The 15,549-nt window shown below is 32.4% G+C and overlaps 3 protein-coding genes across 3 annotated transcripts; 1 reads left to right on the top strand and 2 right to left on the bottom strand.

The window, feature by feature from the left end:
* Positions 1–1,915: 1,915 nt before the first annotated feature.
* LOC123899362 (E3 ubiquitin-protein ligase RMA1H1-like) lies at positions 1,916–4,527 on the top strand. The gene is made up of 2 exons (XM_045950472.1): positions 1,916–2,063; positions 3,560–4,527. The coding sequence occupies exon 2, from the start codon at positions 3,605–3,607 to the stop codon at positions 4,331–4,333; it is 729 nt and encodes a 242-aa protein (XP_045806428.1). The 5' UTR covers positions 1,916–2,063; positions 3,560–3,604; the 3' UTR covers positions 4,334–4,527.
* Positions 4,528–6,668: 2,141 nt separating this feature from the next.
* Positions 6,669–9,386, bottom strand: LOC123899656 (pentatricopeptide repeat-containing protein At2g20710, mitochondrial-like). Its single transcript, XM_045950843.1, has 2 exons — positions 9,068–9,386; positions 6,669–7,950 (listed from the first exon to the last, which is right to left on the bottom strand). The coding sequence occupies exons 1-2, from the start codon at positions 9,320–9,322 to the stop codon at positions 6,736–6,738; spliced, it is 1,470 nt and encodes a 489-aa protein (XP_045806799.1). The 5' UTR covers positions 9,323–9,386; the 3' UTR covers positions 6,669–6,735.
* Positions 9,387–12,145: 2,759 nt separating this feature from the next.
* LOC123897959 lies at positions 12,146–15,089 on the bottom strand. Its single transcript, XM_045948795.1, has 4 exons — positions 13,248–15,089; positions 12,810–13,046; positions 12,536–12,655; positions 12,146–12,446 (listed from the first exon to the last, which is right to left on the bottom strand). The coding sequence occupies exons 1-4, from the start codon at positions 14,358–14,360 to the stop codon at positions 12,393–12,395; spliced, it is 1,524 nt and encodes a 507-aa protein (XP_045804751.1). The 5' UTR covers positions 14,361–15,089; the 3' UTR covers positions 12,146–12,392.
* Between the last annotated feature and the right edge of the window lie 460 nt (positions 15,090–15,549).

Here is a 15,549-nt window from a genome sequence, read left to right as displayed (position 1 = left end):
AGATTAATCATCTAGGATTAGTCGGTCATAAGACTAGATACAGAGTTTTTTAAATTTATTTTTATTTAGTATTTAATATATAAATCGTCATTGTTTAGATTTTTTTTTACAAAGTAAATCGATTTTAATGGTTAGATCTTTAAAATAGCCCGAGTCTCATACATATTCATTTAATATATTACGAATCGAAGTTAATAATAATGTGAATGGGGCTATATATATCAAGTTTTTGGTTGGATCTATGGTTAGAGTGGATCATTTTTGTGATAAATTTAGAAGGCTTTTTTAGTTAGTAGGGTGGAGGTGGCGTAGGAGTGTTCATGTGTTGGACAAAGAGAATGTGAAATAGGGTTGTTTATATATTCTCTCCTTTCCAAAACAATTGTTTACGTTGTTGACAGTTGGCATTTATCTTGACCGTATTTTTTATTAATGTATAAAGATAAATATTAACAAATAAGATCTTGTGTGATTTATCTCAATGAATATTTTCACAATATTAAATTTTTATAATATTTCATTAAAGAAAACTAAAAATATTAATGATTCAAATTATGCATAAGAGACCATTATTTTGAGACGGAGGTAGTAATATTTTTTGCAAGACATTTTGGCGAATAATTGGGATTGGAAATTACTTGATCCTGACAAAGGATATTCGATTAAAGGAATATACATGTTGACTCATGTGGAGACTATGCTATAAATAAATTTAGTCATGTCTACATTTGATTTGACCAACTTGCGTTTGGACCATCTGAAGGGTAAAAACACACCCGCATTTATCTTGATAAGAAGTTATTTATTTTTACGGTTCGAAAAAAATGTACATTTATCTTTTGAGATGACATAATTCCTTGACAATCTTAAGATATCTCCTTTTTTATTATATTATTTTGACCAAATCTTTTTTTATTTTTTACTTATGGTATTATTAATTCATTTTTGACACTTTTTATGGTTGAATGATTATTTTTTTTGACGCAAAATTATTTTATTTTATACTACTAATATATTATTTTGACTTACTTTAAAAGAAATTATTATTTTGACTTACTTAAAAAGTAAACAAATCTTTGACTTTATAAAAAAAAAAGTAAACAAATCCTTTTACCATAACAACAATTTGTTATCTTCAATTATATATATCTTTCATTTAAATTCTTTAGACTAAATTGAAGAATTAGTTTATTAATTCATTTATTAGTTTCACGCTAGTCTTTTAACTAATTAACGTTATAAATTAATCTCTCAACTTTAATTATGTTTGTTATATTGGTTTTTTCCGTTAGTTTTTCTCAATAAACGTTAACTTTATTAACATAGTCACTAAAGTGGCCACGTAACACACTGAAATATCTAATATGTTGAAAAGAAAAATCTGTCAATAACTATTTTCTACGTTCAGACACTCATTTTTTAACAGGTTGATAGTATATTTATCCTCGGCCTGAAAAAAAATGTTTAAACTTGTAATCATATTCATTAGCACCTAACAATATTAATCATAAATAAAAGATTTAAGCGTACATATAACAGAAAACAGAAAATAAAGTTAATTTTATTTTGAAAAGAAACTAACGAAAAAAACCAATATGATAAACAAAATTAAAATTAGGAGATTAATTTATAACGTTAATTAATTAAATGATTAATATAAAACTAATAAATAAATTAAGTACCGATTGTCTAATTTAACCAATTATTTAATTTTTGATCTTATCTTACTTCTTTATCTAATCAATAATTAAATATAAGCATAATTTTTTTTTTGGTACAAATATATAAGCATAATTTTAATCTTTAACAAATCAAATCTTCATCATAAAAAAATTTCATTAATCACAAAAGACAAATAAAATTATAATTTAAAATAAAAAAAATAAAACAGTGGAAACTCAATAGAAACAAAAAACAACACTCTTTTGACTCCTCTCTCTCTTATATATTCTCTTCATCTTCTTCCTTTCATTCATTCCGTTCCTTTGCCAACGTTTTTTCATTTTTCACAAACCTCTCTTATCTCTTTCTTCCTTCAACACACGCCACCATTTCTCATCTCTGTAAGTACTAAAATACCCTTCTCTCTATTTCTCTTTTACTGTCACTATCATGGGTTAATTTGTTACTTTACTTTTTGCTACCAAAAACCTTCGATCCTATGTTATGCAACTCAGATTCTTTCAATCATGGTTTGTTTTCCGAGGTTTATGTCCAAAATTAAACCTAGTATTCACTATTTGTCTAAAAGGAAAAAAAAAATCCCTTTTTTATTTTTTTTTCTAATTAGATTTTTGACCAGGTTTTAATCAAAATTATGGAATTTCAGTTGCAAAATTAAATTTTTTAACTTGAAAATTTCTGGGTTTTTTTTGTTCCTTTGGATTTGGTGCTTAATTGTTTCATTGGGTTGCATTTTGGTCTGTATTTCAGTATAGGTCAATTTTGTGTTGAATTTGTTGCTTATTGATAAGCACTTATGTATAAGCTATTTCTATAGCAAAAATTGAAACAAATTTAGCTTGTTTTGTATAAACTGTTTTTATAAGCTATTTTGGAGAAATAGCTTATAAAAACACTTTGGTCTGATTTTCAGTATAGGCCAACATGATCAATCTTGTTCTATCTCTCTCTCTCTCTCTCTCTCTCTCATGTGATCTAGAGAGAGAGAGATTTGATTAACTTTGAGATTCATATAAAAAATTCCCATAGATTGTTTTAGTCAATGGTTTTAATGTTTGAAATTGTTTTACTGTTTTTTAAGCTTATCTGATAGAATTAGCATGATTGTGACTTTTTTTAACTTATTTCTCTTGTGATTTCTCACATGTAGTTTAATTATTGGTGTGTTATTAATATAATATGGAATTTGCTATATCTACTTTTGTTACCTTCCTACTTGATTATGATAAAGAAACTGTTAGTGTTAGGTAGGTAGGGACATGGCACGGCATGTGAATGTGGAATTAATGAATACAAAACATAATGTTTCATTTCATTGTGTTCTATTTAAATGTCATAGATTATCTTAAGTCCTTAGTTTTATATTTTTTTAAGAGCTTAAAACTGTACTTTATTTTCTAATTGCTATGAAGAGATTAGATATTTTTGTTGGTGGGTGACCCTTATCTATGAGAAGTGAAATTACTTGTATATTTTGAAGAAAATGTAGCACATATGAAGCACATTACATGTACTATTTAATTTATGCTAAAAACAACTATAAATTTGGCTAGTTGAGCCAGCTGTTGCTGTTCACCTACATTTCACCTACCAAAATTTGTTGTGCTCTCTCACTCACTTAATGTAAACTGCTAGAAGGTTCTAGTTTATCTCAATCACTTTAATTGTCTTGTTTTGGTGTTTAAGATTTATAAGTAACATGAATTTCTTGATCTGAATGTAATTTTACAGTTACAAGGGAGTTCTTGGTTGTTAAGTTTTAGACTGGTTTTAGTAAAAAAAAAATAGATTTTATTATATTAATGAAACTTCAACAATGTTGGATGAATCAGATTTTAGTCACTTATGATTTTTGCATTACTCTTTTTCTTTTCAGATTCAGGTACTAACAGTCAAAGAACACATTGTAAGACAAAAGGAAATGGCCTTCAATCAGTATTTTGAGGAGGGTGTGGACCGAATTGAGTCCTTGGAAGATAAACCATCTCAGGAAATATGGAAATGTGCAAGTGCTGAAGCAATTTCGGGCTCTAGCGGCTTTGACTGCAACATATGTCTTGAGTGTGTGCAAGATCCGGTTGTCACTCTTTGCGGTCATCTCTACTGCTGGCCCTGCATTTACAAATGGCTTAATTTCAATGACGAAAATGAAGATAAGCGAAAGGAGAAGCCACAATGTCCAGTATGCAAATCAGAAATTTCAAAGTCATCTCTTGTTCCGCTCTATGGCCGCGGCCAAACTACACCGCCTTCCAAAGGCAATGCTCAACAAGTAAGGAGTGTGATACCACCGAGACCGCTTGGTCCATTACCAAGATCACTTGATGCTGCATCTGTTTCACAACATGCTTCTCAGGTTTATCATCCTCATTATCTTAACCATACTCAACGATACGCTTCACCGATGCTTAACACAAGTGGTTTAATGACCAATCCATTGGATACAACTTATGGTGTCTTTGGTGAGATGATATATGCAAGGATCTTTGGTAACCAAGTGACAAACATATATACATACCCAAATTCGTATAATCTTACAGGAATTAGTAATCCAAGGATGAGAAGGCATTTGATGCGAGCAGATAGGTCGCTCGGTAGAATCTGTTTCTTCCTCTTTTGTTGCACAGTTTTGTGTCTTCTCTTATTTTGAATGCTATTCCATATTTGTTGTGCAATACATTCCTGTATAGAATAGAACAAGCTGTATGCCGAATGCCGGTTTAGTTAGATTAGATGTATCATATATATCATCAGAGAAGTTGCATATTTGGTACTGCTGAGATAGGTTGGTATAACTACCAGTCTTTCTCTCTTTGAGTAATTTGAAATGGATGTTTGAATAAATTTGCATCTGTTTTACTTTGAATTTCAGATTGTTATAAACTAAACTATACATGTTTGCATTATTAGTTTGTAATTGTATAATTCATGTTTGGCATTGAGCTTGTTATAAACTCATTCATATAAAGTAAAATTCCAACCTGGTCATTTAGTGTTTGTTTGGGAGTTGTTAGGTGGAGGGAGTGGAGAGGAATTATGATGACTAATTTTGTTTGTTTCCCTAAATAGTGACATCCCCTAAACTTATGACCATCACAAAACTTCTGAAAGCCTACATCACTCACCACAAAGATGATAAGGGAGACGTGGCATCGTATCCGCGCAGAGTGTTACTTGGCGCGTGACTGAGCATTTTGCACTAGCAGTATTTTAGGCAGTGGCTAGCCTAACAATTTATAAAGTTTAGGCAAAATTTAAGTTTTGAACAAAAATTTTAGTTTTGCATTGAAAAATCTCAATTTTGAATAAAAAATCAGTTTTACCTTGAACTAATCCATAAAAATTTCTGATTTGTCATAAACTAATTCTTAAAAATACCAAAAATATTGAGAGAGGCTTGCTGGACAGTGGAATCGCCCCTGATGTTAGGAAGCTTTTGTTTAAAGAAAATGCTAATATGTATTCTTATGATACATTAAAAAATCAAATATAAAAAAAAAATTATCTTTTCTATACAAAAGTTATATTTTAATAATTTCTTTTTAGTTCTTTAACAACTTGTTAAGCAACTTGTTGAAATGCGTGTACAAGTTGTGAAGACATCCTTTTCAAACTTCTGTTTATAATAAGGTTGTTGATCACAAGTTACAAGCAAAATAAATTGTGGATTATTATAGCATTAATTTCCACGTGGATACTTGGATAGGTTGTTGTGCCTATCCTTACTCAATTTTGAATTTATTAACGTAGTATATGCTTGCTTGCATTCTTTTTTCCAACTTGTAAGCCCCACTTTTGATTATGATATTTCAACCAATATCTGATGAGCAAGTGGATCCCTCTTTCTGGCTTTTTCTATGTTTCTTAAGCTTTCATTTTCGTTTTTCTACATTTCTTTGTACCATTGTGGTTGTCGGTGCCTGCCTGGGTGTGGTTCATCTAAGAACGATTTGGCACGATACTACATTACTATTCTATCAAAGTAAGATAGTTTAGATTCAAGTTTGTACTATAAGAAATAAATATTTTTTACTCTCTCGGATGTGGGAATTCACAATTGGCGAGAGATTGTTGAATTTCAAGTGAGTCGTTAACTCCTGCATCTGACTATGAATTGGAAGAATTTTGAATTTATAAAAGAGATGACTTATGTACTCAATGTCTTTAAGGTTTTTGGTGAAGATGGATCATTAACACATTGTTTCTTCCAACGTCCTATCAAACCCCCCAAGAGCTCTTACTAGGCTAACACCTCAAGTGTAATATCACGTGATGAGTAATGCAGACGTTCGTAAATATAAAACAAGTTATTAGTTGATAGGTAAAATTCTATTTTGTATGATATCCTATTTATATTGTATTTTATAATATTATCTTTATATATGTCAATTTGTTTTTTAGTATTCAGAAGTATGATAAAATTACATAAAAGATTAGTACATTTCTTAAAGTTTAATACAAAGTATAAAATTTAATATAATAATAATTATTTATATGGGCTTCCTTGTACAAATTTACTATTTTGAACTTAATTTGTAAATGATAGAAAAACCTTTATTTATTTATATTTAAGTTGATAGATTTAATAGGTTTTTATAGTAGCCTATAAGTTGACATTTTTAACTAAATATGCTTATAAAATTCCTTCAACTCTATTTATTTAAATAAAGTCTGTCTGGTCAGACCTAACTAGAACATATGCTGGGACGTTCTATCCTATTCCCTCCACTAAATATTGATAAAATGAAATTTAAAATAAGTGACAAAAAAACCTAATCAAGTCTTTCTTTTACATGGATTTTGGTTCTCCATGATTTTATTTTGTTGTTTTTTCTTCTTTTTATCAATAATTTTTAGTGACATAAGATCATCTTGTTTTAGAAAAAAAGAGAGTGAATAAATTAGGATGCCAATTAAATCAGAGACATAACAATGAAAGGTGCAACAAAGTCTCTAAAACAGGAGGAAAACAAATAACTATAGTCAACAGCCAAGGCAAAAGTTGAAAATAATTGAACACATCATTTGCAAATATCTTTTACATTGAAACATTTAATTTTCTTCATCATCAAGTTGAACCTTTTCAATCATGAAATTTTGTTTGATAAGATCCATGGCTTCTGCATCAGCTATTTCACCATGAACATAACTTACTAGTCTATCATAGGTAGTTGCTGAGATATGACCATTTTCTTTAAATAATTTCAGAATCTCAAGAGCTTGTTCCACATCTAATTTTTCTTTCAGATACTTGATACAAGCTCCGAAAGTCACGTGGTTAGGCTTCCATCCACGTCGAATTCCCAACGTCGCTTTCTTCAATGTTTCAACTGCTTTTTCCATAGCATTATCTGTGTGATACGCAGACGATAAACGGTCCCATGTACTTCCGTCTAATTCCTTGCCATCATCTAAAAGTCTCTTGATATACGCCTCAGCCTTATCGAACAGACCCCATTTACAGTAAGCAGTGATCATCATATTTGGAATTCTGATGTCGAATCTTGGATTTCCAGATTCCCATTCTTGCAAAATCTTCTCCGCGCCTTCAACGTCATCGAGTTTCACTAATGAGCTTAGCATACATAAGTAACTTGAGTTGAAAGAATTTCTAGGATTTTTACACCTATTCCAGAGTCGATAAACCTCGTCCTTGTTTCCAATTGCAGCATGCATGGTTAGAAGAGATTCATACGCAGTCTTTCTCGCCCGATCATTAACTGAATTTTCCGATTTCTTCATCATTGCCGAGGCCTTCTCAACAATGCCGACTTTCATATAACCATTTGCAGCTGTAGCATATGTATACCAGTCCACAGTTGCCACAGGATCGGCTTCCATTTGCATTAGTAGCTTCTCCATCCCTTCTATGTCTCTAGAATTTACATAAGCATTCAACCTAATGGTATACGTAGCGCCGTTGCAAATGTCCTTCTCTTGCATTTCTTGCATCAACCTATCTAATTTTTCATGTTTACCTTTCTGAGCATATAGTTTTAACATCATATTATAACAAACTGTCATGTCCACGGGACGCAACTTCTTAATTTTCTCCATGGTGACCTCTGCTTCCTCCAAAGATTTATGTTCTGTATAACAGTTTAAAAGAGCAGCATAGATCTTGAATCCAATTTTAGCTTCAGGGATGCCTTTGAAAAATCTCTCTGCTTGTTCTAGACCATGAACTTTAGATATCAGGTTGAGCCGTTTAGCAATGTCTCCGGTAGATAAATCATTTTTACTGTTATTGCTCAACCATTCTGATACCTAAGAGAGTAATTTGACAATGATACAATAAAAATAAATAGTCCATGGAAGATATAGCATGATTAAAATTAGTGGTTGAATGATGCAAATGACATATACAGTCGTTGAATATGATTTCACAATCAAATTAGTATCTGCATAGGAATGAATAACAAGCAACCTTCAAACCCACACATTCAAGGATAGAGTATCCTTACTATCTCTAGATATTTCTTATAATCAAGTACTAGCATTAAATGTCTCTAGATCTTTCTACTTTGTAATGTAAAGCCCTACAAGAGTAGAATATAGGGCTCACCGGTCATCACCTAGTGTTTTGGTATTCAAGCAATAACAAGTTATTTGAGCAAATTAGTGAGTTTATCTCTTTCTCTACCTTTCTTTCTGTCCCTGAGCCAAAAATTGCATTTAAGCCTAAAAATCAATTAAGTTGGATTGAAATGTTATATGATCATATATTATGTTATCCTTTCAATATTTTCAAAATATCAAAACCAAAATATAGACTTAGCCTTCCAAAAACCCTCCCCTCTAAAATCCTCCAAAACCCTTCAACCAAACATAAATAATAATTTGAAATGGAGCTTATATACAGAGAAAGAGTTATTCTAAACCAACCAACTAAACACACAAGGGGGTGCGTAGCTCAACTAGTTTGAGCTAAAGGTTAAAGGAGTTGGAAGTCTAATGCTCTAAGTATATAATGAGATTTGTTTGGGCTTGTTTGGATTGACTTATTTGAGCTTATCTACTGACATAAACACCTGTAAGACTATTTGGTATAACTTACTAAAACAACTTATGACATGTTCATAAGCTATTTTCAGCTTATTTCCATAAGCTTTCTAGAATAGTTTTTAAAAACAACTTATTTATAACTCATATGAAAACAATTTGACTTTATATTATCTTTTATTGCAAAAATAGCTTATAATAAGCGCTTATATATCATAAGTGTTTATACTATAACCTGCAAATTAAGTTATTTATCCAAACAAGACCTTTGTACATAATTTCCCAACAAAATGAACATCAATCCAAAACAGCTACATTGATTACATGCTCTAAATCAATTTCACTAAAAAGACAATAAAGATTGAAACTTTGAAGATTTTACCTGAAGGGCATGTGAAAAACGACGATAATTAGCGAGACGAGTGATGATACGATGAAGTACAGGTCGAGTAACTTCTTTACCTTGTTCAACCCATTGGTTCAGAATAGGAGTCATTGAAGTTCTAGGGTCACCATTCTTCAATATGCGATTTTCTAATGCTGAGAAACCAATTGAGGTTTTTGTTGTGTACATTTGAAGAAACCTAGGAACAGAATATGTGTTTAAGGTTTTGTTTATTGAGCGAATTAACATCATTTTTTCTTGTTCAATGTTTCAAGCAAGAAGAATCAAACCTGAAAGATTTTCATTTGCATTTCATAGTTCATATAGTAATATTCCTGTTTTTTTTTTTGGGATGAAGACCTGGGCTGGAGGCCCAAAAACATGTTAGAATTGTATTTGTACAGTACAATATACGGTGATTGTGCTTCCTCCACATTGCTCATTCAGACAAAAATACACTACTAAAAAATATTTTCCGATGAGTTGGAAAGGATTTTGTTAAGAAGACCACATCGGTTGCGAGATGGCCTGAATAAGTGTTTATAAACTAGAGGCAATCCTCACCTTACAAGCCGGTTTTGTAAGGATGAGTCAGGTCCATCATCCATTTCTAAGATGATATTAGAGCCTCTCCACGATTCGTTGGCCCACATGTTATCAGGTTTTTGCTATCGGATCACCTATCTTTTATATCCACGCACCAAGCCCAATAGTAATGGGTGCGATGAGGTGTATTAAGAAGTCTCACATCGATTGCGAGATGACCTGAATAAGTGTTTATAAACTAGAGGCAACTCTCACCTTACAAGCCGGTTTTGTAAGAATGAGTTAAGCCCAATACTCAATTCTAAAAGATTTAGAGCAATTACCTCAAGTCAAAAATAGTTCGAAACCCGAGAGTTGAACTAATTTTGAGAGATGTTGCGTGTTATTTTGTTCATGAGAGAATTGAACTTGCGTACTCTCAATTGATTCGAATATTACTGCTCAAACTATTTGATCGATGAAATGGTATTTTGGAATGTCTAAATTTAATTTGTAATAGTGATTCATCTTCTTCTTCTTCTTGTTTTTTTTTTTCCTTTTCTTTTTGATGATAGTACACAAGAAATTTGTCTCACAGTTTCAAAATAAAATGTAACAAAAAGTGTAAAAGGCAACAATAGAAACACAACATAACTCAAGGACATTGCATTGCATGTAATATGTAAGGATTGGAGTCGAAACCTGACACATCCACTTATTCATTTTAAAAGGCAAAATTCTAATTATTTCTTGAAAAAAGAAAGAAAAATGGACATAGACATGCAGTTGAATGCAATTTCAGGTATGTATGTCTATGTTAGGACTTGGTCCTGAAGGTGGCACAAAGCCTTTTGGAAGCATCAATGCAAGAGTACCAAGTCTCTCTTTTGTGTCACAAAGTTTCCTTCCTTGTGTCAATGAAGTCTGTACAAGAGCAATCATAGATACAAACATTAAAAAGCATATCAACTTTTTCATTTGGTGCCAATAATAATAATATGCCATTTTAATTATTGTGCAATTATACCGTGCTAATCACCTTAATTTTTGGAAATGTCAAGTGAATTGTTGTTTATATAATGAAGCTTTGGATTAATTAGAGAACTGGGATTTTGTCCAGCTAATCTTAATTATGTTCATATTGCAGGCCGGCACATGTTTCCTTGGCAGCTCTCATATGTTCACAACTCAATGTATTCACTTGTAAAAATATTCAGTCTTGCCGGCTCTGTCATTTGTAGTTTGATTGAAATTAAGATTAAGGATCATTACATCATAGTGTCACATAAGTGGTGGATATTTGAGTCTCTTAATTATTTGTTTAAGGTTTGATTCCTGATAAGTGCGTATGAGAAAACATTTGTTAACGGATCTCTGTATCTTGAGAGGACTAATATCCGCGGTTGCGTGTGGAGATATCTTTTAATTACAAAAAGAAAATATTAAGTACAATTATATTGACTTAGTTATTGTTATTTCTTTGCTTAATCAATGACAAGGTATGCATTGACATTGTTCATTTCTACCACTCTCGTCTTGTCACGAAAAAAAATTCACTCATACTTCCACTGATTTGGACATTTGAGTGTTTGCAGAAAATCCCACAACACCGTCGAGATTGTCGCCGCCATCAGCTTTGTCTTCTAACCATATCTCCAATCTTCCAAACTCTTTCGTCGTCCTTCATCAACACTATTTTTTTTTTCTTTGCAAAATATCAACATAGTATTTTTAAAAGCAAAATCTGGTAAATGGAGAAGGATGACAAAGGGAAGTTAGATAATTTTATATTTGAAATTGAGCAGATCAGGTGAATGATAGTAAAATCACTAAAGGTGAAGAAAGTCTCTTAAAAGTGTGTTTGGATGAGAAAATATAATTTTTTGAAAGAATTTAAATTTTTATTTGTAAGATTTAGCCATATAAAAACTCATTAAAATGATCTTACTAATAGGATCATGATTTTAAGGAAACATCAACCTCATTTTTCTCTAAATGTGACGGATACCTCCCTACCACCTTAACACTGTTTATCTCTAATAACTCCACTTTCAATCACCATGTGACTTTTTGCTTCATTAACCACTAAAGCCTATTAGTTAACAAAATGTATTGTGTTCAGTTTTTATCTTCAATGCAAGAGATAAATCGTAAAGTACAAAAAGAAGCTAGAATTAAAGATTTCACGTAACCATTAACCTCAATACCATTGAATGAAAACATGACCTGTGTGGGAAACTCGTGACAAATAGGAAATTTTATGTCCATAGGGAATGAGATAGGAGTAAAATAATGGGTGGATGGACTTTTTGTAGAAAGTTCGCATCCACGGTACTATGAGAAGATACATAACTCGTCATTATTAGACGTACAAGGTTCAGCGCTCATCAGAGTCTTAACCATCGAAATCTATCGAGATAACTATGAGATGTAAAACTCTACTATTATAAACCAAAAAAAAAAAAAAAAAAAACTCTACTACTGAATCCATATGTGTGAATAAGGATAACAATGATTAACTACATAATTGGGAAATAAATAGAGCAGAAATAAGAAGTGAGGGAGCAAGAATGCAACCCTAGAACAATACTAGTATTTGATATTCCTTTACCATGTACACATATGCCATAAGAACATGGCCACACATTGTTAAATATTGAGACTGTCTGCGAGGTTATATAACTCGTCTTTTTCAATCTACATTTACCTAAAACACTACACAGATGTTAAAATGCAAAGCCAACATATGTAATCAGATATACAGCAGTCTACAGGCTGTGTAACACTCGGACAATTCTTATTCACCATCAGCACGATAGAACTGCAACATTTTTATTGGCTCCACTTTTTCCTGTAACCAAAACCATCACAATGTATGTTAAAAGATCAAAAACTCATCATTAAGTTTAGATGAAAATCAATTGTAGAAATGTAAAAGACCTCAGCTATCGCTTCAGAATCCGAAGGGAAGTGAAATCCAATTGAGCAATTCGACGTATCTTCAGAACTCTTGATCCATTCTTTGCGCTGTAGAATTATCTTTAATTTCAATCTGAACATCTGCGCAAAGATTATTTATTCCAAATAAACTTTTTTTAAACACAAGGCAATATTAACCTAAAATTAAGATATAAATGCTCAAAGAAAACCAAAAGGGAATGGAGATTATATAAGATGAAGGATTAAGAAAGGATTCTCCATGTAATGAACAAACCTGGGATAGTGAACAGAATTTTGGATGCTCCAGTTGATCTGCACTGACCAGACCGGCACCTTGACACTCTGGACAGAAAACATGTTTTATGTCCCTGTCTTCTTTACCAGAACCTGTTACAATCTTTTTCTTCCCTTCTTGACTAGCATTTTGATTAACTAAACAATTTGTGATTATTTCATATTCACACAAGAGTATCCAGTGTATGACGCAGGCCGTATGAAACACATGAAAAGCCTACATATAGATGAAATATAAGTTTTCTGTTTTGATAATTGAAAAATGAATGTAACCCTTCTCCAAAGTTTTGAATACATTTATTGTGAATAAAATGCAGTTTCAACTTTCAATATCTCAAGTTTATACACATGCTTGCTTTATTACTAATTGCAAATAAATATAGTAAAACAAGATCAGAGCATAATGATATAATTGTACCCCAGTTGGATTGCGACTGCAGCAAGCTATTCTTCCAGTCTTCAAATTAAAAAATGTTGCTACATCTTTACCAGGAATCATGTTTAGTTGACAGATGTTACATACTTTCTCTGCTGCTAAGCGCTCTCGGCGTCTGATTGCCTTCCTCATAGCCCTGTTTGAAACAACCTTGGTGTGAAGAGGTGGACTGTTAGATCGATCAAGTGTTGATGTTGTGGGGGCATTCCTCAAAGGCGAGGACTCTTCTGCAGATGCAATGTATTGATTGCGGATAAATTCACCATCATCTTCAATGTCAGATGATGGTGCTTTTCTCTTTCGACCACATTCCCTCTCATTTTCCAGTTCTACCATGGAGGCAGATGGCAGTAATGACTTAGTATCCTCGAGAACTTTGTCCCGACCCAAATCATAACTATAAGGGAAAATTACAACAGCAAAGTCATGCTCTTGAACCTCGATGTCATCTTGTTGACTATTCTCTTTACCCAACCATTCACACCAAATCCTTCTAATTTCTTTCCCATTTGAGGAGCCATACTTCTCAGCAAACCTGGCAGAAATCTTTCCCCAGCCAACTTTCTTAACTTTTACATCAACAGTTTCAGATGCAATCTTCAAACATGGAATCACCAACATAGAACCATCAGCCTGTGTATCATCCGTCGCAATTGGTTTAACATTTGACTGTGCCTCTTCACCAAACGGCACAATAGCACGACTATTATTATCATCGCCACTTTCAATTAGCTTCAACAATCTATTTTGGTCAGCAGTTGCAGTTTCCTGTACTTTATCATTTTCAGCCAAAGCATCAAAGAATATAAGACCATCACTGAAAGGCCATGGATTTGGCTTCATCATAGTACTTCTAGCAGAAGCCAGTCTCTTCCTATGAAGCTTCCCATTCAAGTGTTCAAACACAACACTATCACTGTAGCATCGAGCAAGACATAAAACGCAGAAATATATGAATTTTTTTCCATTTTCGCGTAACTCAATGTAGGGATGCCCTTGAGCTCTAATGTGTCGAAGTATAATCCTCGCTCCTTTCTCTCTTGGATTGCAGCAAGCACCAACATTCGGATGCCCCAATTCCAACTTTCCACCCATTTTGAATTTTTCCCCAAAAATACCAAATGCAAAATTCAACACCACACAAACTTCAAAATCACGATTTTTCCCCCAAAATAGCAAATAGAACAAGATTTTTCTCTGAAATTCTAAAAACAATAATCTCCTAACCTATTTCCAGATCACGATTTCAAACCCTAGAAATATATCATACACCAATTTCAAACCTTAGAAGCATACCATACACCAAAATATGGATAAACAAATTCACACTAACATCAAATACTTGACAAATGCATTAATAGTTTTTTCAATTTCGAGCATAAAAGGGGGAAAATTAAACGAAAAGCTATAAATAGAAATTTGAAGAAGAAACCTTAACAAGCAAGCATGAAACTAGGTTTTGTAGGCGTAATTTGTATAGAATTCTTCGGTATTCGAGGAGATCGAGCGAAACGGAAAAAGGCGGAAAGAATCATAGAAAGGATTTCGAACGAGCGCAAATCTTCCATTGACATCTCCATGTGTCGCCGGTAAGGAAGAAAAGCGCTAGGATTTGTAGAACCGAGAAAGTGAGGGAAAATTAAGATGGAAAATTGGAAGATATGAGAAAAAAAGTGTTTGCGAGAGAGAGAAAAAAGAAAGTGATTCAGAAATTTTGAGAGTGTTTTGAAATTGTTGCAGTGTTTTATTTCTGCAATGGTGAATAATGCGTGAGGAGTATGTGAATTAATTGGTGACCCTTCATTATTTATTATCAACGGTGATGATTAATTAGTAGTTATTAGGATAAGGATATAGGTAGGAGTAGATTCGAATTTTTGTCTGTATATTCTTCCTCTTGTGTTTTCCATCCTTACGTTTATTAGTATTTCTTTTCTTTTTTTTTTTTTTGGAAAAAATCATATATAAAAAATATATATTTGGTTTTTTTTTTAAGGAAGAAAGAATAAACAAACTAAAAATAGAAAACTATTAACAAAGAAATAAGTTTCCATTGCATCGTTTTGAATTTGAAGAATCCAATGAACGTCTTCCGAAGGAGAAATATGAGTTAAGAGGTCGGCATCTGCAGAGGCTCAAAGTTTAGCGAATAAATCTGCATATTTATTCCCCTCTTTAAGTGTATGATAAAGAGAAATATTGGTTTGGGATAGTAGTTCATTTATGTCTTGGGTCAACACAACATGAATATGATATTTGACTCGCCCACTCGGGACCTTTGAGG

Source organism: Trifolium pratense, linkage group LG7 (genome assembly GCF_020283565.1).
Source record: "Trifolium pratense cultivar HEN17-A07 linkage group LG7, ARS_RC_1.1, whole genome shotgun sequence".
Taxonomy (NCBI): Eukaryota; Viridiplantae; Streptophyta; class Magnoliopsida; order Fabales; family Fabaceae; genus Trifolium; species Trifolium pratense.
This window is presented reverse-complemented; position numbering and strand designations above follow the sequence as displayed.